Below are 27,363 nucleotides of genomic sequence, written 5' to 3'. Positions count from 1 at the left end.
CGCTGCCGGCAGCGCGGCGCTCGGCTTTCCGGCAATACCCGGATGGACGGGTAATGGCCGCCATCTGGGACTCGCAGGCAATGGGGACCACGACAGGTATTCCCTGTGTGCGGAGCCGCCAAGACCGGTTAGGATGTCGGGACGCACAGAAGGACAGCAAGGGGCAAAGGGAGAGTTTGAGGGCTACCAGGGCTCCCCCAAAGGTCTAGGGATCCGCCTCTTGTGATAGGAAGCTCATGTTAAATAGTCCCGTCCATTCAGCGCTTCCGCCCAACTTGCTGCAAAGTTTTTCTAGAGAAGCCAGTGGTCTTTAACCCCGGGCTTTTGCCAGCTGTGAGAGCTGGCCATTCTCGTCTCAGCTCGGGCTTGCTGTAAGTTTGTCTGTGCCCACTCCCCACAGTCTGAGAGCCTCGGACTTGGGCGCGAGCACGGCGACAGTATACTTCCGCGCGCCCGAGGGGCAGCGGAACTCCGGGGAAAGGGGCGGATCGGGCGCGGCGTTTGGGGGCGACACGGGGCGTTTGGCGCGCGAAGCCGTCGCTAGTCGGGTTCGGCGGCTGGTGGAGACAGGATGGGCGTCCCTCAGCCCGCACCCCTCGAGCTGTAGGTTCGCTGGCCCGCCTCGACGGCATCCCTACTATGGGCCCAGTCTATGGCTATTGGGGGCTACTCCTTGCAGAGACTCCCCACTCTCTGGCGCACGCACTCCGCGCCCTCTTCAGAGTTGGGCAAAAAAGTGGTCCTCTTTGCAGACTCCCTCCCAACCACACCCAGTGGCAGATGGATTTCTTTGTAACTGCCTTTTTTACTTGTAGGGTCCATCTTGAATCTGTTCTTAACATGGTGTCCTCTTTGTTAAGTGTGTAGTCTGAGTAGATGGCTTTGGTAATTCAAAGTATATGGGCTGAATGCATATATGATAATGTGTTTTAACTCTTCTCTAGACCAATGGAACAGATGGAGCTTCGAAGTTTAGAAAGCAAAAGTTAAGGGTTAGTTTTCTCTTTAGGTTTAAATTTGGGGCATTTACGGTTGGTGAATTATTTTTTCAAGTCTTGAAAATGGGGGAAAAGTCAATTTTTTAAGGAATTCATGAGAATGTTGAACTGTCTGTGATTATCTCAGGGATGCAATGTGAAAATAACTCAAATCGTGGTAGGAGCGTCATTAATTTGAAAGTCTACTTTTTAGGCACTCTTTATTAATACTAATTGAATTGCTCTTTTTCTAGCAAAACAGATCTGACTTGAGTGTGTTCTAGTATGGTCAGAGTGAATAGAGAACATTTAAGGTGACTCACTAGAATTCCCTAACACTTTTTAAAGTTATTCCTGCAACTCTGTGCAGATGGGTTTATTATCCTTCAGCAAAGCTGTATTTTTTTTTTTTTTTGAGAAATTCATAAAAGGCAGCTCATATGAACACTTTTGGGGTATTGGCATTCTATGGGGTGGGTAATCACATAGACCTTATTGTTTTCTTTCTTTCTTTTTTTTGCCAAATTATGATTACCAATTCAAAACATTATGTGTCTGGTGTTTGAAAGGATAAACGGGCAGCAATTACAATGAATATCTACTGTGTAATCTCATAGTATATAAACTTTTAACCCGAGGATTTTGTCTTTGCATACTTCATATCTTCCTGTATCTTTTCTGGAAATAGTATACTGTGATTCCAAAAGCTGCTGTATTTTGAAATATTCTGAATGAGGAATTTTTTTTTTATCTAAATATAGTTTGATTTAAAAAATACCATACAGTGCCACAATGCCCTTTTAATGTACTTTTATTGCTGCTTTTTGCAGTTGTTTGGGATTGTTCTCACTGAAGCATTGTGCCCTATAGAGCACTTAAATATGACCAGTCTTCCTATTTTCCTTTTTTTTTTTTTAAATGCAAAGTTTGAATCCTGCATTTCTTCAGGTGTTCTAGTAAAAGGTTTTTTGCAGTAAGCAGAAGAAAAGGGTTATTACAAAGTTTCAAATTATTGTTGTCTGCTCTCATTTGTGGACTATGAATTTATTCATACTGGCTTCACATGGTGAACAATTTTCATGGGATGTTAGATACCAGCACTGAACATCATCAAGATGCTTTTGTAGTGGTCACATAAGTGGTTCAGAATCGGATGCAGTACTCGTTCTGTTTTTCTGATTTGGGTGGGGCAAGAACAGTTTTCTTTTTATTGTATTAAATGATACTAATGCATTAGATAACTTTGTACACTTTGAGTTGTGACTTTTGTGTTATACAAGTTATGACATGTTATCACTGGATATCAATGATATGCTTATGCCTAAGTACAGAGGATCTTAAAGACAAACTTAATATGCCTAAGTTAAATATGAAGTGTAATTGACAAAGGAGATTTTACTTTTGCAGTCAGAATTTTAAAATCTTGATTTTTTCATTTTCCAGATATCATCTCTTTTGATCACTGTACCTGATTATGGCATTGTCCAAGCATTAAGTTGTGTGCCTTTGTTCCTGGGAGAAAGGTATGATAAGGATTGGAGTACTAGAGTAGATAAGTCTATCAAGTAGTAAGTTCACATGTTTTAGTACTGGATTAAATAAACTGAATGGTTATATGTATGTGAATTTTCTAAGAGACCTTAGTGTTTTATTTTTGACCAGAATAGAAGGGACTTCTACAGAAGTTTTCATTTTAATGTAAGCAAAAAGTAATTTGGGTTTCATAGTTTATTTAATGTTTTGTAATATGTCACAGTAACAGTAAATACAGAGGTAGTGCTAAGGGCTTCTAGATAATGACCAATAAAGATAAACATGGTAGAAACGTGTTTCAAAGCTCTATAAATGGCCAGAGTCTATGCTTTAGTTTAGCAGGTACTACTCAATGCACCTAAAGAAAGACAGTAATATATATTTACATTATAATTAATGATATCTACTTTGTTTGAAAAGGTAGTGAAGAATCACTAAAGAATTATGACTGGTTTCCTAGGATAAACATCTGAATAACCTGATATAGACAAAAAGAATGGCAAAAACTGCCCACAAATTCTAAGAGGTATAAAATTGTAGTGGAAAATATTGTGCCCTTGTACAAAAACATGGTTTAATCTGCTCTTGACACAAAGATACCTGCCATTTGTTTGTGTTAGTTAGGTCGTGATGTCTTTAAAGTGGGTACCACAATATCTTTTAATTCTCCTCTCCAAATGCATTAAGTATATACTAAATTAGCTGAAGTTGATTATACTATTTTACATTACTTGGTAATCATAACCATATTCTTCCATAACTCTATCAATAGATTTCGTTATTTTTAGGGCCTTTTTTCACAAAGGCATAAATTTTTATTTATTTAGACATTGTCTGACAGCTATATTGAGTAGAACAACAAAGTTGAGTTGAGATACCAAGATATCATTTATGGTCCTTCCTTGAGTAACTTCTTTTTATATAACATGTTTGACACCTTGCCAGATTTGCATGGTACTTTGTTCCTTAGTAAAATAATGATGAATGTAGAGAATTTTCAAAATTGCGTTTGATGTGTACTGTGTAGAAAAAGTGACATCATGAGTAGTAAAAGCATCACATGAAGTGAAGTAAATGAGAAATTGCAGTATGATTACATACTAAAATAATTTGGATTATACATGTTGCAGAATTGATGCTATGAATTGGTATTGCTACATGAGTGTCAGAAAAATAGACTGTATTTGAGTTTGAAAGCTTAGGCTTCACAGGTGTCTCATTTCAAGAAGTAATAATAGATAAAAATAAATATTAGCTCTATAGACAGTTATTAATGCCATTTTGTTGATGTTAAATATAAAGTATACCTAAATGGTATGAAGTTATCCATTGTGGTAAAAGCCTTATTGTGTCTATCTTGAAAATTTAAAATGAAAGGTCATCGGGCTAGGGCTATAGCTCTGTAGTAGAGTGTTTGTGTAGCATGTGTCAGGCTCTACATTTAGTTCTCAGACTCTCAGTAAACAAATGGTCATAATTAACTTGAAATGCAATTCTGTTTCTTAAATATAACTGATTTTTTTTTCTTACCTCACCCTTTTTGAGAGATCCTTTAGTAACAGACTAAAACTATACTTTTAGAGATAAAACTAGTCAAAGTGATGTGGCAGTAGATAACGAAACAGTTTGATAGACAGGATAAGGAATGAACTTAAATATTTGATTACTTGTAGAATGAATCTCCTGAAGGGCATGCTGGGACACGCCTTTGATCCCAGCACTCAGAAGGCAGAGTCAGGAGGTTCTCTGTGAGTTCCCAGGACAGCCTGGTCTACAGAGTGTGCTCCAGGTAGCCAGGGCTACACAGTGAGCACTTGTCTTGTACTAGGAAGGACATAAAAGTTAATGAGTCGCTTGCTTGTTAGATGCTGGTGTTGTCTAGGATCATGTATTCTTTCCTCATAGCCAGATTATGTACCTTCACATTTAAGATATAATAGTTCAAGTGTTCCTGTGTTTGCAAACTTTTCTTATAAACAAACAGAAAACATCTTAGATTTTGTGGGCCATATGGCTTCTGTTACTGCTATCAGCTGTCATTGTCATATGAAAAGTAGTCATAGACAGTATGTAGGTGAACAGACATAGCTTGTGTTTCAGGGAAATTTATGAAACAGGCTGTTGACGAAGTTTATCTGATAGTTTGTTATGGTGATATTTTATTTGTACTGAAATGTGATTTTATTCGTATGTTAATAAATAAAGTTGCCTGGGGATCAGAGCTAATAGCAAGCCATAGCAGAAGCTGGGCAGTGGTGGTGCACGCCTTTAATCCCAGCACTTGGGAGGCAGAGCTAGGCAGATCTCTGTGTGTTCAAGGATACAGCCAACATGGAGACACATACCTTTAATCTCAGTACCAACCATAGAAGACCTGGAGGTCTGTACAGACGGGCAGTGACGAGGAGGTCATGTGGTTGGGTTTACAACCAATGAGAAGGCAGAATAGAAAGTCAATGAAAAGGACAAACACACAGGAAGTAGGTCTCTTGCTGAGGAGGACAGCAGCGGCTGTAAAGGGTAAGGTTTTTAGCTCTTAGCTATTGCTCAGACCTCTTGGGCTTTCATCTCTGCATTGGCTCTGTGTTTCTTATTTAACAAGACGGTTACATCTACAGTTTGTGGTTTGCCAGCCTCTGTGGTGGTAACTTGATGGACATTGTGTTCCACAAGCTCTCACAGATTTGTCCGGCGGCTAGCATCTGTGCCATCCCCTGCAGTTACTGTAGATGAGTGGCCTATTGTTTCCTAAGGATGATTTTGATTTACTCTCAACTCCATCCCTTCTGATCTACCCAGGGCATTGCTCCTACATTGTTCTTCTATCTTCAGCTTAAAAAAATTCTATCAGATCATTTTCATAAATATTCATTCATACTATAGTTTTGCTTATTAAAAAAATAAAAACCAGACACTTCAATTCTACCTGTAGATCTTTTGTGGTAAACTCTCTGAAAGAGTTGTCCCATTTTTCTCTTAAATCTATATATACTGTTCTAGCGTCTCTATTAACTCCTTCAAAACTATCCTAGCCATTGTTGCTGGTGATGGTGACCTTAAAACCAGTAGTAATTTCTGTCTTATCTCATTTAATAGAATTGATTCATCTCATTTTCTTCACCTTGCTTTTAGAATACTGTTATTCCTAGCCACTTCTGGAGTCACATGACTGCACATGCGCTGTCAGCAGTCAGGCAAAATGCTTACACACTCCAGGGCCTTATGTGCCCTGCTTGGTCATGTAATCTGCTCGGCAATGTGATCACGTAATCTATGCACATGTGTGGCAAAGCTACATAAGCACATACACTCATCCATGAGGTGACCTATAAAAGCAGACTTTGCCTGCTCGCTCGCTCGCTCGCTCTCTCTCTCTCTCTCTCTCTCTCTCTCTCTCTCTCTCTCACTCACTCACTCACCAGAGGTAGCGCATCCCCTCCCCACCCCTTCAACTCCCCCACTCCCACACCTTTCTTTTCTGTAGGCCTACCCACCTCCACCCTTTCCCTTCTCTAATAAAAACTCTTATAGTGGGTTCCGTTGTACCTCGTTTTCTTGCACCTGGTAAATAATGCTGAGAAATAAATAACAAATACCACATTCTCATGTAGCTTTAGTCTCAGTGGATGTTCCTTTTTTACCTCACTTACTATTCATCTTTTCCTTCTAAATACTGTCACTTATTTTTTCTTTTCTTTCCACCCCCAACAGTTTCTCTGTGTAGCCCTGGCTATTCTGGAACCCGCTATGTAGACCGGGCTGGCCTCGAACTCATAGAGATCCACCTGCCTTTGCTGGGATTAAAGGCATGCGCCACCACTGCCCAGCAATACTGTTATATCTTGAGACTTTGGGCTTTGAACTTTCCTTTTTACTTATGCTTTGGTGATTTAATTGTGTCCTAAGTACATAAATACAACCACAGTTATATCGTGGTGACCACTGAAATTTTATCTTTTAACTAGAACTCTGGATATTTCATGCAGTACTCATTATACAATTCTGTAGCACAAATCTTAAAAGGTCTTATTAATAAAATCAAACCCGGAGCCAGGTATTGGGTTAAAGCTGAAAGATTAGAGAAACGGAACAAGCCACAGCCACCTCACGTTGCCAGTTCTTCAGCTGATCCTGTTTCCTCAGACTGGAAGCCTCTGAGTTCGCATCTAAATGAATCTCAGCTGAACTGCTCAAAAGCCTAAAAGCTTAACCAGGCTCTAGTTCCTGGTATTCATGCCTTATATACCTTTCTGCTTTCTGCCATCACTTCTGGGATTAAAGGCATGAGTCACCATGCCTGTCTGTTTCCAGTGTGGCTTTGAACTTACAGAGATCCGAATGGATCTTTGCCTTTGGAATGCTGGGATTAAAGGTGTGTGTGCCACCATTTTCTGGCCTCTGTATCTAGTGGCTCTTCTGTTCTCTGACCCCAGATAAGTTTATTGGGGTGCACAATATTTTGGGGAACACAATATCACCACACAATTCCACTTCAATGTCAGATGTCCGGAATGGTGCGTGGGTATAATTGACCTTTTGATACACTTCCTTGCTATTTCTACAGCTTTTTTTTTCTTTAATCTCAGTAAATGTTTGACATACATTCTAATTATATTAGAATACGTATGGCTTACAGTAGAGCATAGTTCTTTCAGTTACTGGATTTGGAAGTTTTAGTTGCTTTTGATAGATCTCTTTATGTCAGAGAAGATAGGTCAATAAATTCTGTAGGTGCTTTCTTCAAAATCAATTCAGAACCCAACTATGCCTTCTAGATTTTGCTATGTCACTATCATCTTGTACAAGATAATTATAATAACCTTAAATTGGTCCCTTAATAACTTCCATATCTCTCCCAAATCTTCTGTTTTTTTATATAACTCAGATGGTCTCTTTTAAAAGCAATTCAAGGGCTGGGGAATGTAGATTAGTTGGAGTATACTTGCCTAGCATGGCCAAGGCACTTTGAAGGGAGAAACAAAAATAACAGTTCAGTTCATGTCCCATCTGAAGTAGCTTCCTGTCTCATTCAGAGTAAAACCAAATTGCTTATACCTTCAGGCCCTATTTCTGTCCCCAAATTATATCTTTGATTTTATATTACTTGGCCTTTCATGCTTTCTGATCCAGTGATACTGATATATCCAAATATGTTAGGCATGCTGCACACTCAGGATCCTGGCACTTACTATTTCTTTACTGAGAATGCCAGCTCTCTCAACTTCTCCTTTCTTTTTGTTCATTATTTAGAGGCAGGGTTGTACTGTGTATCACTGGCTGGCCAAGAACTAAGGCTGGTCTCATACAGAGGTCCACCTGTCTGCTTCCTGAGTCCAGGAACTCAAAGCAAGTGCTGCCACACCGGTGGCCGTCTCTACTTTTAGCTTAACTCTTCTTTTGGCAGTGCTGAGGATCGAACTCAAAGCCTTATAGACAGTGCTAGACAAGTAAATATCACTGAGCTACACTCCAGGACCCCATAAGAACTTTTGAGTGAGATTTTCCTGATACTGTGTTAAAATAATAACACTCTGGTTCTTCCTTTCTCCATTGTTTTATCTGCTCTTGCTCCCGTTGAATAGAGTATCAGTATTCTTCATTCTCTAAACAGTAGAATATTAGCTCCACAAGGGGAGGGATTTTTATCTGCCCCCCTGTTGTATCAGGAGTACCCCTATTGTACTCCTGATACTTAGAGGAAAAGACTAGTACTGTTCTGGGGCACTATGTTGATGGAGCAGCAAAGAACATTATAGGTACAGTCCTTATTTAGTTCACACCATAGTGTAGAATTAGAATATATAAATTGGCAGATAGTTAAAATGTTGCCAATACATTGTAAAAGCCTAATGAAAGCCATAAAAGAGATCTTTTAATTTCAAAAAGACATAAAATAGAGTTTTTATTTCTTGTTGAGAAGGGGGGTGATTTGTAGGTTAAGAGAAGGCTTTGCTGAAGTGGGTACATTTGAGCTCAACCAGAAGATGAAATGAATGTAGCCCTTTGCGATAGAATAGTTCAAGCAGGGAGTAACAAATGCAGAGGCAAAGTGAAGAAAGGAATATCTAAGGAGTTAGGAGACCATGGTGGCTTGCTAGAGTGTGTTTACAGATGGCAAATGTGGTATGAGATGAAAGTGAAGAGAGGCGATAAGGATAAGGTGTGGTTTCCTTTTTTAATAATCACAAATAAAGATTTGTTTTTAATAGTTTTAAATTATGTATAGGTGTGTATGTGTCTGCATGTGGGTATATATATTGCTGTGTGGGTTCTCTGTGTAGCCCTGGCTGTCCTGTAACCCACTGTGTAGACCAGGCTGTCCTCGAACTCACAGAGATCTGCCTGCCTTTGTCTCCCGAGTGCTGGGATTAAAGGTGTGCACCACCACTGCCTGGCTATAGTATCCTATTATGTAGTATCCTGAGATCAGCCCAATGGACTTAAGGTTTAAGTTAGGGAACATTGTGACTTATATTAGTAGATTATTTGACTCCTGCTTGGAGAATGCATTTTACTTTTATTTTAATATTATATTATTTTATTTGCATGGTGTTTTGCCTGCATGTGTATCTTTGCACCACTTGTGTAGTGCCCATGGTAGGGAGAAGATCCCCTGGGACTAAACTTCCAGATGGTTGTGAGCTGCCATGTGAGTGCTAGGAATTGAAACCTGGTCCTCGGGAAGAGCAACTATTGCACATACCGGCTGAGCCATTTCTCCAGCCCTAGAGAATGTATTTAGAAGAATGTGATAGATGGGAAGGAAGCATGGATGCCACTTAAGAAGACTGTTACTTTCCCTCAAGTTAGAGCTGACAGTGGCTGGACTAAGGTGATGACATTGAATATCGAGAGAAAGGGAGTGAGGATACAAGATACATTTTGAAGATAGAATAGATTAATATTACTTGAGGGTTATGAGGTTGTGGTGGCTTTTGAATAAGAGCAGCCCCAGTATGCTCATATATTTGAATGTTTAGTCATCAGAGAGTGGCACTATTTGAGAAGATGTAGAAGGATTAGGAGGTATCCTTGTTGGAGGAAATGTATCACTGAGTGTGGGCTTTGAAGTTTCAAAAGCCCAGGGGTGTGTGTGCACTCTCTGTCTTTCTATGTGCCTGTGGATCAGGATGTGTCAGCTACTGCTCTAGCGCCGTGTGTGCCACCATGCTCCCCATCGTGATGACAGTGGACTAAACCTCGGAAACTGTAAGCAAGCCCCAATTAAATACTAAATGCTTTCTTTTACAAGACTTGCCTTGGTCATGGTGTTTCTTCACAGCTACAGAACAGTGACTAAGACAATATTTAGTAAGAGAAAGGATAATTACTTGATTACGTGTTGGATCATAGGATGGATTTTGGTACTGTGTACCAAGATGGAGAATTCTTGGGAGTGGAAATTCTAACCATAGAAAAACATATGATGAAAAACAGTTTATATTGTTTTGAGGAAGCTGAGGGGGATGAATTATGTGATCATGCATGTTTTCCCAATCAAATAGCAATTTGTCTTTTGAGCCTCTTCTCTGGCCTCCTACATTTAAAAATCTTAATATTTGCCAATTCTCAATCACAACCATAATGTACAGAAGAAAGGCATCAAAGATTAGTCTTTATTCATCACATACTGTATTGAGTGATCATTTGTTTCATTTTTATACCATTAGTTTTATGGTATTACATATTAAGATTATATTTCTGATTTTTAATATTTTAAACTAAACTCAAGATTATTGTAAAGCAAGTTCACATGATCTCTAAAGTTTGTTATAAAATGATTTCATCTGAAATCCTAGAGAGTCAGATACAGGAATTGAAAAGAATGAATCATTTAAAAATGTATTAGATGCATGTGTTCCCAGTCTTCTTGGGTTTTGTGCAGAATGAGAAATAGGAAGTAGAGCCTTGAACTTGTTTGAGAAGTTTGTAAATCATCTGGCGAAGTAAAAAAACAAAACAAAACATAACTTCAAAGATTGCAGTAAACTGGTGAGCAGTGGCTACTCTTTATACGAATATTCTAAGAAGAGATTAATGTGTAGAAGTTCTGTACTGAGGAGGTAGAATTTGAAAGGGTGTTTGACCAGTTTTAATTTAGATAGAGGGAAAGAGGATGATGGGATGCTTGGTTGAAAAGAAACAGTCTGAACAAAGGTAAATGTATTGAGCATAGTGAGGAATCAGAGTTTCAGAAGATACAAAGTTCCCCGAACAAAGAACTGCACCTGTACTTCAATTTTAAAGTCCTTTATAGCTGCCTTGTTGAATGGTATGTTGTCATATGTGCACTAAAATTTTGGCATTTCTAGATCAATACTAGATCAATCACATATACTTTATGTATATGAAGACAAAATGTTATATTAATCTTCTATTTCTTATTTTTTGTATTTAATTTGCTTATTCAGGTCACATTGATTGGAAATAAGCAGGCTCTAGTTAGTTTTATATTTATATTACAAAACCTTTCCTTGTTATAGTACAATAGTCTGAGTTCCTTAGGTAGACATTTTAAAATTTTTACCTGACTACTGAAAAAAAAAGAAAGAAGGGCTGGAGAGATGGCTCAGAGGTTAAGAGAACTGACCGCTCTTCCAGAGCTCCTGAGTTCAATTCCCAGCAACCACATGGTGGCTCACAACCATCTGTAATGAGATCTAGTGCCCTCTTCTGGCATGCAGTCATACATGCTGTATACATAATAAATAAATAAACCTTTAAAAAAAAAAAAAAAAAAAAAAAGAAAGAAAGCTTCAGGTACTTTTTTCCAAATCATAAAAAGACAGTATTTTGAGGATATTAATGTAAGATCTGCTTTTAAAGAAATAGACAAGGTTTTTGTTGTCGCTTTTATTTTTGTTTTTCTAGTCTTAGGCAGAATAATTAGTCATTTTTTTCTATCTTAATGCTGCTTTTTGTTTTGTTTTGTTTTCTTCAGTCACTTGTGTTCGTATGTCTGTTTGCACTTAGCTATCACTACAGAAAACAGATTGAATTATTGTTAAGGAATGCAGTAGTTATAAAGAAAAACGTCATGATAATTACTAGCTTTCTGATCTGCACTGTGAGGTTACAGAGCTGTGTGCTCAGTCACAAGCACTGCTAAGATTAAAACTGTAGGTCTTTCTGTTATTTGTTATTTTTTATTAACTGGACTCTATGATTGACCACAGTTTTTCATTCTTAGGCTCTGCAGAGTCTCTTTGCTCTTTGCCGTGTTGTAGGAAGCAAGACTCATTCTAGGAATGGTACCTTGTGATTCTCACTCTTGGGATCGCCTCACCCTTGGCATCTTGCTGTAGAATTTCTCAGTCTTTGACCCACTGTTTGATTTCTAACCTGTGCCAGCATTGCTTCTTTCCTGGTTTCTGACTTTTTAAAAAATTATTACTGCTTTTTGAGATAAGGTCTTGCTGTGTAATGGCCACCCATGAAATCATAATCCTCTTGCCTCTGCCTCCTAAGTGCTGGAATTATGGATGTGCGCTACTATTACCCAATCTTATTTTGTTACTTTACTCTTCTGATTTTTTTCCCTGTATTTTTTACTCTTCAGTTTACCTTGTTTTCTAGTGCCATCTATTACTATTTTGGAAATGCTACTCTTACATTTTCTCCTTATTGACTAGCCATGCTCTGATGACATTGCATATAAGTTCATGGTTGTCGTCTGTAGTCTTGTTCTTCTTTAGCCTTCTCTTAGGCAGTCTCTTTGAGCTCGATTCTGCAGTACCTTTGGAGAAAAATGCTTCTCATGTTTCTTGTTCTTCCGTCTAGATTGCCTTTTCAATCTTTCTTGTATGTTTAAGTCCTATTGTTCTTCAAAGGTTTTTCAGAAAGCATACCTTTTTGTGAAACAAGTACATTTAACATTGGTTTGTCCATTATATGTCCTAAGTGTGAGCCTTTAGTTACATTTACTGGAAGCAGTATGAGTTGGCTTAAGGCAAAAGAGAGACTTACTTTAAAGATTGAGGAGTTCCAGAATTCAAGGGCAAGACTACATATACCTATGTCCCTAAAGGCTTGTAGTAGTCGTGTTGCCCTTTGGTTGCCATCTACATACTTAGGGGGCTGAAGAATCTGCTGATGGGTGTGTTTTAGTGTACAGGACATGCTGTCATTGAAAAAATTCATCTGCTATCAGTCGCTTGGTGAGTGTCTTTCTATAGATTTATTTGCCTTTTAGGTTCTTTTTCCTGTCATACAAATGATGACCTTTCCTCCTAACTTGAAAATACATGGTATGATTTAATGTACAACTTCCTTTTTTAAATTAAAAATGTTATACAAACTATCTTTCCCAGTTCAATCACACATTTTTCTGTCTTCTGTATAATGTTTTCTTGTTGATATTTTATAATTTACTTCATCATATTCTTTTTGATTTTTCAAGACAGGATTTCACTGTAGCCCTGGCTGTCATGGAACTCGCTCTGTAGATGAGGCTGGCTTTGAACTTGAACTCGATCACCTGCCTCTGCCTTCCAAATGCTGGGATTAAAGATGTGTGCCAGCACTGCCTGGCTATCATATTCTTATTAACCTATGTTTGGGTGATATTTATACATACTCTTTTTGTAAGGTATATCCTTTTAAAAATTTATTTTTAATGTGTATGAGTGTTTTGCTTGCATGTGTGTATGTGCACTATATGCATTCGGTACCTGTGGCGCCAGAAGAGGACACAGAATATATCAGTTTAAGGAAAAGGTTATTATGGTTAGTTAACTAGTACAGAGAATATGACATGGTAGACAGTATTCTAGGTCATTGTTCAAATTCTCTGAAATATCAAAATCCACACTCTTAAAGATAGCATTAAATCTTTTAAATAAAACTTTGTCAGATCAAATTTCAGGACTTTCTTAAGGAATATGTTGAGATGTGTTTGTACCTAGAGCACTTACCTAGCAAGTATAAGGCCCTGGGTTTAATCTGCATCATTCCCTCTCCTTTTTACCCCACTCCTAAAAAAACCCAAAACAGTATTATGCTGGGCATGGTGATACACACCTTTAATCTTAGAATTGGGGAAGCAGAGGCATAGATCTCTATGAATTGGAGGCCAGCCTGGTCTATGTAGTGAGTTCCAGGACAACCAGGACTATGTCTCAAAACAATCAGATAAACAAACAAAAATTAGTATTCTATCTAATACAGGCTTCTTAAATTTTTTCCACTCATTGACCCCCTATTGCCTGAGAAATTTTTATGTAACTATGGGTAAATAGGCTTATAAAATAGGTATACAAATGAAATATTTATTGATAATGAATCATAAAAACTTGGTTTAAAACAATTATCTGGTACACATATAATTTTATAACTTAGCAAAGGCTAAAGCAAGTTTGCATACTAATATGATGGATGTGCCTGTTAGTTTTTACATTAAAAAAAATTACAGTTTGTGTCTTCAAATTTCCCTTTACTTCAGCTTTCCTACCTGCTTGGTGCTGCAATTCCTGGGTCTTCTGAAAATTCAGAGTGTAAGATGGATCAGTTCTTAACTTTATCAGCCATTGGTCAGAGATTAAGTGCTCTTGGTCATTTATTGCCTATTTGCTTTCCAGCATCTAACATTTTCTTTTTATAATCTCTGCAATGGGAACTCACTGTTAATTTTTTCCATAAGAACTTCTTACGTATTTGATGTTGTATGTGTTTCTTTTCTGCTTCCCTAATTATACTAGTAATGCTGTTTATATTTGCTTCTGTTTTTTTTTTTTTTTTTTTTTTTTGGTTTTTCGAGACAGGGTTTCTCTGTGTTGCTTTGCGCCTTTCCTGGAACTCTCTCTGTAGACCAGGCTGACCTTGAACTCACAGAGATCCGCCTGCCTCTGCCTCCCAAGTGCAGGGATTAAAGGCGTGCGCCACCACCGCCCGGTTATATTTACTTCTATGTTGCAGATTTTATTATATAGTCTCTGATCTTTGTACATTTCTACTCACTTGAGAGTTTTTATTGGATATAGAATGCAGTCTTGGGTTTCTCCTTTGCCCTGAAAACTCCATAAATTTCTATTCCATATTCCATATCTCAGCATTTACCACTGGCTAGTATTGGTGTTGGGTATAGCTACCTAATTAGTTGATGCAGTTAATGAAAACTTTAATCCCATTTAAGATAACTCCTATACCATATTTGGATATAATTTTATTTTGTCTTTTAAACTAAAATCTTTTACTAGATAAGTTGTAGGTGTTGAGTTTTATAGTCTCTTCCTACTAGTAATTTGCCTAACATTTGGAGGAACTTTGATTTTAAAAATTCAAATCTCTTTTTTAAGAAAAATTACTGTAATTTTTTTCTTTTGACTTCAAAATTATTTTTCTCATTTACTTTGTTCTCTCATATAACATTAGCCGGTTTTTTCTTTCTGTAACCTTGAATCTCATTGCGATTGCCAACCATAGAATTCTCCCATTTTCAACAGACAGTGATACTCTGAAGATGGTGAATAGAAAAGTCCAGAAATAATCAGTTCATATGTTGTAATTGCATGCTACTCTGAGTGGTGTGCTGAAGTCTTATTTCTGTACATCCTGGGATATGAGTTATTTTTCTCCAGCCTACCCACATTGTATATGCTACCTGCCTGCTAGTCACTTGGGAGGTATCTTAGTTGTCAACTTGATGTTCATGGCATCATATTTCTCAGTGTAGTAGCTCAGTGCTCTACTACAGTGTCTGTATCATTTATCTTGGTTTGGGAGCATTGTATCATCAGACTTTGATCACACCAGAAGGATGATGAATATAATACAGTTACGTACTTTTTATTATGCATATTATCCTATTTTATTATTGTCAATCTTTTACTCTGTCTGTCTAACTTACATATAGTAATAAGTTAAACTTCATCGTAGGTGTATGTAAGACGATAACTATATATACAGGATTTAGGTACTTCTGGTTTTAGGCATCTACCTGGGGGGTGGGTTCCCTGCCCCTGATGAGGTCGGGGATACGGAGGAGCTATTTTATTACAAGATCTTTAAAAGAAGTTTTCTTAGCCGGGCGGTGGTGGCGCACGCCTTTAATCCCAGCACTCGGGAGGCAGAGCCAGGCGGATCTCTGTGGGTTCGAGGCCAGCCTGGGCTACCAAGTGAGTTCCAGGAAAAGGCGCAAAGCTACACAGAGAAACCCTGTCTTGAAAAAACCAAAAAAAAAAAAAAAAAAAAAAAAAAAAGTTTTCTTTGTTTCTTTGTTTTTTTTTTTATAAATGGCATAACTTTATAGTCACCTCTGGGTAAGAGAAAGATAAAAAGAAGTTTCTCTGAATATTTAAATTGTTTCTTTCCCTCCTTCCTCCCACCTACCCGTCACTTTATCTAGTTATTTGTACATATCTTTTTAGTTTGTTTATTGTTTTTCGTTTTTTCTTGACTCTACTGTGTATCCCTGAGCAGCCTGGAACTCACTATATGCCCCAGACTGGCCTCAAACTCACAGAGATCCCTCTGCCTCCCAGTGATGCACCTTTAGGCATGCACCACTATGTCCATCTCCTGCTTAACTTTTCTAATGACATCACTAGTTGAGATGAGATAAAATAAGATTTCTCAGTTTTTGAATTAGAAGGTGACATAGGCATAACTTAAGAAAAGACGGTACTAGGCAGAGGTAGATAGCTGCTAGTATAGCAAGGTTCATTTGTGTTCAATAATAATTTTCCCTTTACATCTCTCCTGACAGTTGATACTAGCAGTTCCTATTCTTCTTGGCTTCTGAACTCAGCTGGAAACTCCGATTCCTGTCCTCTTATATGTCATCCTGAGCTGAGCCTTCTGTCACCCAAAGAGCTCCAATCTGATCTTCCATTCAAGTCTCCATCTTTCCCAAGGTATGGTTAGTAGATAGAGGGGGCAAAATTTTGTCACTTCCTTACCTAGGGTGTAATTGATATTCATTAAATATTGGTTGAATGAGTGTCTCCTAATGGACTTCTTCCTCTTTCAAAAAGGTAGTTTGCATCTGAATGTTATGCTTAAGCTGGTAGTCCCAGCTACTAGCTCTCTAGCTGAGATGGGAAAATTGCTTGAGCCCGGGAATTTGAGGCCAGCTTGGGCAATACAGCTAGACCCAGTGTCACAAACAAACAAATTTTTTAAAATGATGGTTGTTAGTAGGTCAGCATTTGTCTTTCTCACCAGGCCATTTCCTGTCAAATGTTTTATAGTATGTTTGTGGAGTTTTGTTTGTTTGTTTCTAGACCTTTAAAATTTTTTCTCTATTAAGTCTTTTTGTTATTTCAGTGGTCAGTTGGTAGAGGGAAGAAAACCTATAGTTTTATTATCCATCGTGATGTAGGAAACTCTACATCAAAAGCGAAGGGCATTTCTTATTTGTAAATTAAGCATTTCCCTAGCTAGTCATTATTGAATCATCTTTAAGTTCCATGTGGATGAAAGAGAGCATTCATTTAGACATCCCAATATCCTGGCTTTCCAATAGTTCTAGTCAATTTCAGTAGCTTTTCTTCTTTTAGGACCACCTGCCCTTCATATGACCTTCACTGTTTTACACACACACACACACACACACACACACACACACACACACACCTTTTTGGTAATACTAAAGTTTTAAAGATCTAATTCTAGGTTCACTATTTCAAAAATTTATGAGTCAATAACTTAGTTTGCTTTCCTAAATGGGCTTATCAGATCAAATAGTGACTTTGATGACAATTGTCCTTGTTGATAACCATTATTGAAAATCTTGCTTGGAAATTTAAATATAATGCAACAAAATAGTTGATAGGAAGTTTGCTTACATAGTTTTTTTACTTCTTTATGTTTTGAGTTTTTAGTATTTTGTCATTTGCAACCAATAGTCATTTCAATTTAAATCCCTTTTAATATATGAAGAAAAGATAAATACACATTTACCTCTGATGTTATTCATAGAACACTTTGTCTTCTGTTCAGAGAGAAGCACAAAAAAGAAATACAACTATATATTAGAAAAATTAAGTCTGTAATTCTTTCATAATATTTCCAGTATAGGTTTTAAATTTTGTTGGATATAAGGAATTTTTAGAACTGCAAAAGTGAACATTAGAATGAAAACAAATGTATATCTAGATATCTTTCAGAAATATATGTATAAATGTGACATGAATAATGGTTACTGTAGCTGTCTTTGTTTTTTTACTTGTTTGTTTTTAGCTTATAAAAGGAGCTTTTATTTATTTATTTTTTTAATATGTGCATTACAAGAAACAAAACACAAGAACAAAGTCACCTAGTCACGAGCAGTTCAGCTTAATGTGTCCTTCTAGATCTTGTTCCCTGGTCAGGGCCTATAGCAGCCTTTGAAACAGCGAAAGAGTAGGAGTTAAGTTCCACCAGCAGTAAGAAATAGGCTATAATACATCCACTCTGAGATGTTCTGTAGCCATTGGAAGAGGGAACTTAGATCTGTTTGCATTTGTGTTCTTGGAAAGAAGTTAAGATGTTAAAGTCTTATGTAATACTCCATTTATGCAAGAACAAATAGAAAACCTCGTGTGTGTATGCTGCTTTTGCATTTATCTTGTTCATTCCTACTATCTGGTAATAATGCTCCGATTTTCTTCTAGGGAAGCATCCTCTAGTCCTTAATGTCAGTTCATGCTTGATGGTGTTCTATGCCTCTGGCTCCATGAGTGGCCTGTAAATCAGGTATGGTCATTCATAGAAATGTGTCTTACTGTAGGGAATGACACTTAAGAAAATTGGGGCCAAGACTATGTCCTGCTTTTGGAGGAGTGATAATGTTTTTTTGTTTTTTTTTTTTATTAAGTTGTACCTTGAAGGCTGCTAACTGAACTTGAATAGTCATCTTGGCATCATCTAGAGCCTGACCATGAAGCTAAGTGAAGGAGAGATACCAGAAGCTAATTGCTTCTATTGCTAGATGAAGCCTCCTCTAAACCTGGGAGTTCTTAACAGATCAGGTCTTCGTGGTTTTAGTATATGTGCTTGATTAGAATTTCTGCTTTGTTGAGTCAGAATAAACTTAGACATAAGAAATTTACTTTGAATTTTAAAATTTCAATTCTTTGTTTAATTCTAGGTGAATTGATTTGAGGGAAATCCTGGTTATTTTGAAGATGTTGCAGCTCAGTATTGGTTTGTGTTTAAGTCACAAATAACTTCACAAGTTTTCAGAACAAAAGAAACTGAATTTTTTTTTTAAATCATGCCATTTGAACAGACACAGCTATTTTGTGATGAAAAACAAACTGTTTTGGAAAAAATTGATACAACAAATGAGATAGCAGATACCATTGAATCAATACCTACACCAAAAATTTCAGAAACTAATTTTCATTACGAGCTAAAAAATGTGAACATCAGTTTGCCCAAGATAAATATTCCAAATGAAATCTTAATGAAACATGAAGTTGAAAAGTACAGAATATTATTTCAGAGTAAACCACAGACTGCACGGAAATCTATCAGTGTGAAAACTGTAAGCTGTGCTGAGGAGTGTGTACTGCTTTGTAAATCTGAACGAGCTGAAGAAGAGAGTGTAAACATGTCTGCAAAAATACTCAACTTCAGTTGTTTAAAATGCCAAGACAGTACTCAGTATAGTCCGAACGATTTGCAGAAACACTTTGAAATGTGGCATCATGGTGAGTTACCTTCGTTTCCTTGTGAAATGTGCAGTTTTTCAGCAAATGACTTCCAGATATTTAAACAACACCGAAAAACCCATAGGAACACTTTTGTAAAATGTGACATTTGTAACAGTGAGCGTTCATATACTTTATTGGACTTGACAAAACACTTCACATCTAAACATTGTGTTAATGGTAATTTTCAGTGTGAGGAGTGTAGATTCTTCACCCAGGACGTCGGCACATTTGTTCAGCACATTCACAGACATAAAGAAATGCATTATAAATGTGGAAAATGCCGTCACCTCTGCTTTACCAAGGGAGAGCTTCAGAAGCACCTTCGTGTCCACTCTGGTTCTCTTCCCTTCACTTGTCACTACTGTAGCTATGGTGCCGTTCATAAAGACCAACTCGTCAGACATGTTATAACTTTGCATAAAGAACACTTATATGCAAAAGAAAAACTGGAGAAAGACCCGTATGATAAAAGAGTGGCAACGACTCCAACAGGACTTAAACTAATACTCAAAAGATACAAAATAGGTCCAACAAAGACATTTTGGAAACGTAAAACAGTTCCCAATGGGAATGATGAAAGTATAGGAAAAAATGCTCAAGCGTCTAATACAGTGAACAAAACACAGACTAAATGTGAAGACCAGAGTCAAGAGCAATTAACTGAAGAAAGGGGTGAAAGACTGCACTGTGAGAATGGTGATAAACCCACAGACTCAGAAAAGTCAACTCCGCTCTCCACTGGGCAACAGAATAAAGCTGACGAGGGAGCAAATGCTACTTCAAGTTTCTTGAAGAGTGGTCTACAAGGGCCTTCAGTGTTACTGGTGAGAAATAATAAGATAACAATTCCTGCTAATTACAGTGCTAAGTTTATGGGTTTCAAGTTGGTAGATGGGAGACAGCATATTGTAATAAAATTGTTGCCTATCAGTAAACAGAATTCACCTGCACCAGCCTTACAACCAGACACAGAAAAGGATAGTACAGCTAATTTGGCACCCCAGGCTTCGGACAACACTGGATTTGCAACTGGAGTAACTACTGAGGTGACTGACACAGATTTTGTGAAAGCAGCTCCACTTTCACATTCGTCTCCTGTGCTTTCCAGGAAAGAAATTTCTGAAAAAGAAATCGCTTTCATATCTGAAAAGAATGATATACTTCAGACGGTAGATAACAGTAAAAGTTTATCTTCTTTGCCAACAACATCAGAATCAGTTACTACATCAGTGAGTTTAACCACAAAAGTTGAATCAAGAGATAATGTTGACTTGTGGGAAAATCATACCACTCAGAGTCATCCAGATGCATTAGATACCACCACCATTAAAAGTCCAGATAAAGTCAACCTTACCACTAAGCCAAATGCATACAGTTGTGGAGATATGCATAACTATTGCATTAATTATGTCAGCTCTGAGTTACCTGATGAATCATCCAGCTATTTTGAGTTCTCCAACCAAGGATCTTTACCTTTTCATAATTACTCAAAGGTGGATAATAAGCGTCGTAGGTTTTCAAGAACAGCAGTGTTTGAAAACCTTCAGAGGGACCCTTCGAACAGAACAGTTACTCAGGAATCAACTAGTGATAGTGATACACTTTCACCACTACCGAAAAGTGAGAGCTCCAACTCAGATAGCCCGATAACATCTGTCAGTCCATTAAATGGTAAAGATGGAACTTTAAAGACGAAAGCTGAAATTGAAGAACCATGTGATTTAGAAGAAAGACAAAACTTTGATAAACAAAGCCTCTTCACTAATGAAAACCAAAATTTATTAAGTGTGACTGAAGAAACTAAATGGAATGACCTTCCCAGTGCTGGCTCCCCCATGATGCCTAGAATCACATCAGTTTTCTCTCTCCAGAGCCAGCAGGCTTCAGAATTTTTGCCACCAGAAGTAAACCAGTTACTCCAAGATATATTAAAACCAAAATCTGATACAAAGGAAGACTCTAATAACATTCCCAGTAAAAACCTTCCACTCGATTGTGACCAAACATTTAAAAAGGTTGAGGAAGAAGAAATGATAGTAGAATCTTCAAAAGACTTGCAAGTACAAGACATCTTCCCAGTTCCATCTCCCACTGTAGGTGTTAGTATGCCTACAAATGAACCGAATTTAAGATGTAATGGACAAGAAAAACAAGTGGTGTCAGTATTACAAGATGTGAGAGATTCCGAGGTGACCACTAAAATTCCAAGTATGGTCACATTACTTAAGACTCAGTCAGATGCAATAATAACACAGCAGCTTGTAAAAGACAAACTCCGAACCACCACACAAAATTCAGGTCCTGTGTATATTCAGAATCCATTTCTAACCTCGGAACAGAAAAGTCCTGTGTTTTTTCAAACTCCAAAAGGTTTTATTATACCACTGCATGTTGCTAACAAACCTGGATTCCATGTCTTTTCTGGAAGACCACTTCCTTTGGTTAACACACAGAGTGTACCTGCTTCTCTCCTTGTAAACAAGAAACCTGGAATGCTTTTGACACTTAATAATGGGAAACCTGAAGGTGTTCCCACTGTCAAAACTGAGAATGTTCAAAGTTATGGAACTGTAACTACAGAACCTTGCAAAATGCCTCTTCTGAAAGTAGAACAAAACAATAACTGTCTTACACCTGTACTTTGTTCCAGTGTTGGCAGTTGTACCAACATGAAAAGTTGCCCAGAGAATACATGGTCATTGAAGGGTCCTTACATTATTAAAACATCAGTAGGTTCTTCAGTGAGAGCTGTTCATTTTCCTAACATTATACCTGAGCAGCAGGGCCCTAAGATGAATATCTTGAATACAGGAAAGCAACAGAATGAAAACTTGCCCAAAGCGTCTCTGTATACCCTCATGCCTGATGGTAAACAAGCTGTGTTTTTTAAGTGTATGATGCCAAATAACACTGAACCTCTTAAGCGTAAGTTAATCAGAAATGGTCCTTACCAACGTATTCAGCCAAAGAGACCTGAAGGAGCACCACAGAAAATACTGGTAAAAATTTTTAATCCTGTTTTAAATGTGAGTGCTGCTAATAATCTTTCAGTTAGCAACTCTGCATCTTCATTCCAGAAAGAGAATGTACCATCTAAACTAGCAGGTCTTGGAGAGCAGAAAGAGCCAGAATCTTCTAGAGATGCCTTACCAGTCTCAGATGGTTTGATGCCAGCAAATGAAATTGTCCTTCCTTCTACTGCAACATGCCCAGAGTCTTCTGAGGAACCAGTATGTATCAGTGAGCATTCAGAGACAAGAGTATTAAGGTGTAAAGCGAATTGTACAGTTGAGACAAATTTCAATAAAAGAAAGACTTGTAAAAATAAGTTTGCAAAAATTAAGACTCGTATAAGTCAAGATTCTGAAACCACTATTGTATCTAGAAACAGAAGCTGTAAACGAAAGTACGTTGATAATTACCAAGAACCTCCAAGAAAAAAGTCAACATCGCATAGAAAGTGTAGAGAAAAGGCTAATGCTGAAGATGTCCAGGAAACATATGGATTTAGCAGACCCAGGCTTTCAAAGGATTCAGGTAGAACTTTGAGACTTTTCCCTTTTAATTCCAAACAGCTGGTGAAATGTCCTCGGAGAAACCAACCAGTTGTGGTTTTGAACCATCCTGATGCAGATGCCCCAGAAGTAGAACGTGTAATGAAAACTATTGCGAAGTTTAATGGACGTGTACTGAAGGTTTCATTGTCACAAACAACTATTAATGCTTTACTGAAACCAGTTTATTATAACACTTCTGAAACAACTGATAATGACTTTTCCAAGAGACACAAAATGCTTAAGCCTGTTAATTCTGTGAAGGAAAGATTTGTGCTAAAACTAACACTCAAAAAGACAAGCAAAAATAATTACCAGATTGTAAAAACTACCTCTGAAGATGTCTTGAAAGCTAAGTTTAACTGCTGGTTCTGTGGTAGAGTTTTTGACAATCAGGATGTGTGGGCTGGCCATGGGCAGAGACATTTAGTGGAAGCTACTCGGGATTGGAATATGTTAGAATAACTTACTGTGATTGCCAAGGAAAGATACTTAAGAAGAAAAAAAATGGGCTAAGTTACCATAATTTAGGCATTTTCTACATCAATATAATTTTTGAACATTTTAAGAGTTGATTATTTTCTGTGGAAGAACAAAAGCTTTATGTGTGGTACTTGAAAATGCTACAGTTATACGTGTTTTGAAAGAAAGTAATTAGCACAGACCTTGATTTAGTTGTCTAAAGATGAATCTGTGGGAAGGTAGGGCTAAGGAAAGTTTTGATAAGAGTTTTCCCAACTGGGTTCAGAGACTGAGTAGAGGGTAATGGTGGATAGCCCCATTCCCTGTCTTCTCCCACCAGCCTTATAGATCTGACAGATGAGTTTCTCTGGAGATGTAGAACCCTTTCATACATGAGTTTACTACTTGTGAAGATGGACTGAACTTGGAAAAAGTTATTTTCTATTATGTTACAGTTCATTTGAATGGTATTACATTCCTTTGAAGCTACATCTTACTGGACTGTAGTTAAACATGAAATAATGCTTGAAGAGTTTTGGACAAGTAAATCCTGTTGCTCTGCCCTGTGTCAGATTGGAATACCCTCCCAAAATGATTCTCTTTTTTTCTGTGACTGTCTCAACCATTGCCGTAAATGGGGCAGTCTCCAGAGGAGGGAGAAACTTTCTCTAAAATCCATTTGAAAGTCAACATTTTCCTGAGTTTGTTTCTGTTCTCCAGTGATCCCCTTGTACAGAACTGTGCTTATCTGATTAGCAGTGCCCATAACCAAATGACTTTTCTTCCTTGGTTGGCATCCCTTCAAAATGAACAGAAAGAACATAGAAACACTTCAAAGGGAATGGCTTTTCTTGAAAATTCAAAAAGTTTATTTTTACAAAGATAATATTTTGAAGCAAGATTAGCAAAGCAGATCATATTTTTGCTTGTGTTTAATTACTGTTCTTACCTAAACACTTCTACATTAGGTCAGACCATTTTCATTAGTAACTTTTCAGGATGACCAATAAGACCCAAAATCGTATTAATAGCTGGCATTTGAAAATAGAGAAGCAAGCATTAATGATGGACTCAGAGCAATTCATAAAACTTTAAGAAAAATTCCTAAGAGACATGCCCAACACTTTCAAAACGGACATTTTCCTAACAATCCATTGATTTTAACTTTACCAAACACATTGTATCAATTTTTTTTTCCTCATTGGATAATGGAGTTCTATTAACAAATGATGTACAGTGTAATTTTTTGTTGTTACTATACATATTATGACATTTTCATTGATTGGATCAAAACTTCAGGGCTTCTTTTTTGTATATAACAAAAATGTACATATTTTTGTACTTGATTATGTAAATTTGCACAGAAAGTTTATGACACAAAATTATTTTCTTTCAGTTCTGTGCATGCATTAATAAAAGTGGGTGATTTAAAAAGAAGACCCATGTACCCATGTTATTTTCTTGTTTTTTTATTTCTGACTTTTTTTTATTTGGGGACATACATTTTATTTTTTTCAGGGATTAAACACTATTGTTAGCAAGTGCCTAAAAATGATGTAAGCAGTTTACATATGTCAACTGTAACAGTAGGTCCTAAGTGGGCCCATTCCCATGATAGTTTTGATTTAAACAAAGCCATAAATAGATGCTTCAAGCTATATTGCTATGCACATTATACTTGTACCGTTTTTGTGCAGTTTATCTACTTTCTTAGTGAAGTATTTTTTGTATAAAACCTGTTACAATTGTGTTTCTTGAATTGAGCCTGGGTGGAGTTGATTGGAAATGCACAGTATATATTAATAATGTACAGATGTTTAAAGAATGGTAAGCATTGTTAATTTCCTTGTTTGTTGTTAATGAAGGTTTTCAATTAAACTTAAGCTTGTGTTTACATGAGAGTTCTTTATTTTGTTTTTGACTGAGCTAAAACCTAATGGAAATTCTAATGGGAAATAGCTCCCCTTCTCTCTAATGTCTGAAGACTACAGAATAAATATGGGACTTTTCTTCTTTCTTCCAAAATTATAGATGAACTTTGAGAAAGGTCACATTTGTGGTAACTTATCCTTGGCTCTGCTGGGAAATGCTTTTGATCTTCAGCACCTTAGTAGCAGTAGAGTTGAACTTTGTTGTTACAGATAGGTCCATAAATAACATATGTTAACATCTGTGAATAGGAGAGAAGAGGCTACCCTGACAGTCTTGTAACATTCAAAATGTATTTCAGGGGCTGGAGAGAGGCTCAGGGCTTAAGAGCTCTTGCTGCTCTTAAAGAGGACCCAGCTTCAGGTCCCAGCACCCATGTGTTGGCTCACAATCCCTTGTAACTCAAGTTTCATGAGTTCTGACTCCCTCTCCTAGCCTCCAAGGACACTGCATGCATGTGAATAGATGTACATGCAGGCAAAATACCCATACATATGTTTTCTTTTTAAGAGAGAGAGCAAAATGAAAATATTAATATTAGAGCAAGCTTATTAATTGAAGATCATTGGCTTTCATATCCTGAAAATTTTAAGATGTACACTTAGAGTTGGATTCCTAAACAAAAAGAGCACAAAGTAATCTGCATGACTCATCTAAAGGGAAAACTAGTCTAAGAAATAGGTAATTTCTCAGTGGACAACTATCTGTATTAAACTTCGCTGACTGCATTTTTCTCAGCATGGCCCTGACTGTAACTCCTTCCCCAACATCTAGCTACATAAGCAAAGATTCTGTTCAGAAGAGGGCTAGAGTGAGCTTCACTGACTAGCGTATTACCTCTTTCAAGGGGTCTATATTAGGTTCTCTAGAGGTGGGACTAACACAAAATAGAGGTGTACATGTGAACTTCGGTTGGAGGGACTGGCTTCTGCTATTAGGGAGTCTGGGAAGCCATATAGTCTGCAGACTAGAGACTCAAAGATGCTGGTAATGTGGCTCAGAACAAGTCCCCAAACCTGTGAATCAGCATGATCCTTTAGCTCAACATCAAAAGCCCAAGAGCCAGGGGACTTTAGTTCTGACATCCAAGGGCAGATAAATGTCCTAGACTTTGAAAAGGGAGAGACAGCATACCCTATGCCCACCTACTACTACGCCACAATCTTTGGGAAAAAAAAATCAGTTCTCAGGGTATTCTTTAATCCAGTCAAAGTGATGCCTTAAGCCCATTACTGGTCATGGTTTTATGCAAAACATGAGCAGTTTGTACCCCAGAGTATTGCTAAAAGCAACAATCAACAAGAACGTATGGAAGACCAACAGTTGTGGATCATACCAGAGGTACCACCCAGGTGTTGAAGGACAGGGTCAGTCAAAGTGGGACCTGGAGAAAACCAATACCCCTTCTAATAGAGTATGCATATGCTGCAAGCTATAACCTCCAAGGAGTGACCAGAGGGCTTCTGGGTTTCAAGTTCTGGCTAAACACAGGCAAATCGGTAGACTCCCTTAGCAGTGAAAGCTGTCTTTATAAACACATGGATCTTGTACCAAAGAGGTACACCTCACAGATGCAGAGGGCTGACCACTAAACATGGACCAAGAGCAACTCCTGGGAAAGTGAGCCTTAGAAAATCAGGGGTGGGTGCTTGAATAATAACATCTGAGGCAGAACTAGGCTTCTGATTTAGCCCACTCAAATCACTACAAAGTAATATATCTGAAGTGTGTGTGTGTGTGTGTGTAAGATGATGGGAAGAAGGGTTGGGGTGCAAAACATGACATAAAATGCAATTTCAATACAAAAATTATGAAATAGAGAATTAAAAATGTGATCAGGGAAAAACACTAGGAGCCTTTAAGAGTTGTACCAGGTAAATGATGAGCAACATTGATAAGTATGTTCAAAAACTAAAGGAAGCCAATTCAAAGAACTTAGGAAAGTTTAGTAATTCCTCATCCATTAGGGATAATAATAATCTGCTTTAAAACTCCATGAAAATTTTGGACCCAAAGCCAAAGCCAAATACTCACTAGCAGCTTAACAGATGTTTGAGCTGGTAGAAGGATCGAAAAATTTGAAAATTAGAGACTTTGCAACCTGAAGCACAGCAAAACAACAAAGGGCAAAATCTGTCAATAGCTACACAATCCTAGATTTAAATGTAAGCAAGAAATGTAAAACACAAGATAGAGGTAAATAATCTGTGATTTTCATTAAGGCAAATGCCTCTTAGATATGGCACCCAGAGGAACAAAAATATACTCTTATAA

General features: G+C 37.5%; 1 protein-coding gene across 7 annotated transcripts; it reads left to right on the top strand.

The window, feature by feature from the left end:
* Znf518a (zinc finger protein 518A) lies at window positions 1-25,054 on the top strand. Of its 7 annotated transcripts, none has more exons than XM_052763397.1 (6): window positions 1-96; window positions 2,421-2,500; window positions 16,213-16,360; window positions 18,101-18,182; window positions 18,304-18,457; window positions 18,577-25,054. In XM_052763397.1, exon 6 carries the CDS (start codon window positions 18,703-18,705, stop codon window positions 23,161-23,163), a length of 4,461 nt encoding a protein of 1,486 aa, XP_052619357.1. In that variant the 5' UTR covers window positions 1-96; window positions 2,421-2,500; window positions 16,213-16,360; window positions 18,101-18,182; window positions 18,304-18,457; window positions 18,577-18,702; the 3' UTR covers window positions 23,164-25,054. The 7 variants fall into 7 exon arrangements, with proteins under 7 accessions (XP_052619357.1, XP_052619356.1, XP_052619358.1 ...); XM_052763398.1 differs by lacking the exon at window positions 18,304-18,457 and adding an exon at window positions 945-992 and having other exon boundaries at window positions 24-96; XM_052763396.1 differs by lacking the exon at window positions 18,304-18,457.
* The last annotated feature ends 2,309 nt before the right edge of the window (window positions 25,055-27,363 follow it).

The sequence above is a fragment of the Peromyscus californicus genome, unplaced genomic scaffold, assembly GCF_007827085.1.
Source record: "Peromyscus californicus insignis strain IS unplaced genomic scaffold, ASM782708v3 Scaffold_4__1_contigs__length_199733344, whole genome shotgun sequence".
Taxonomy (NCBI): Eukaryota; Metazoa; Chordata; class Mammalia; order Rodentia; family Cricetidae; genus Peromyscus; species Peromyscus californicus.
This window is presented reverse-complemented; position numbering and strand designations above follow the sequence as displayed.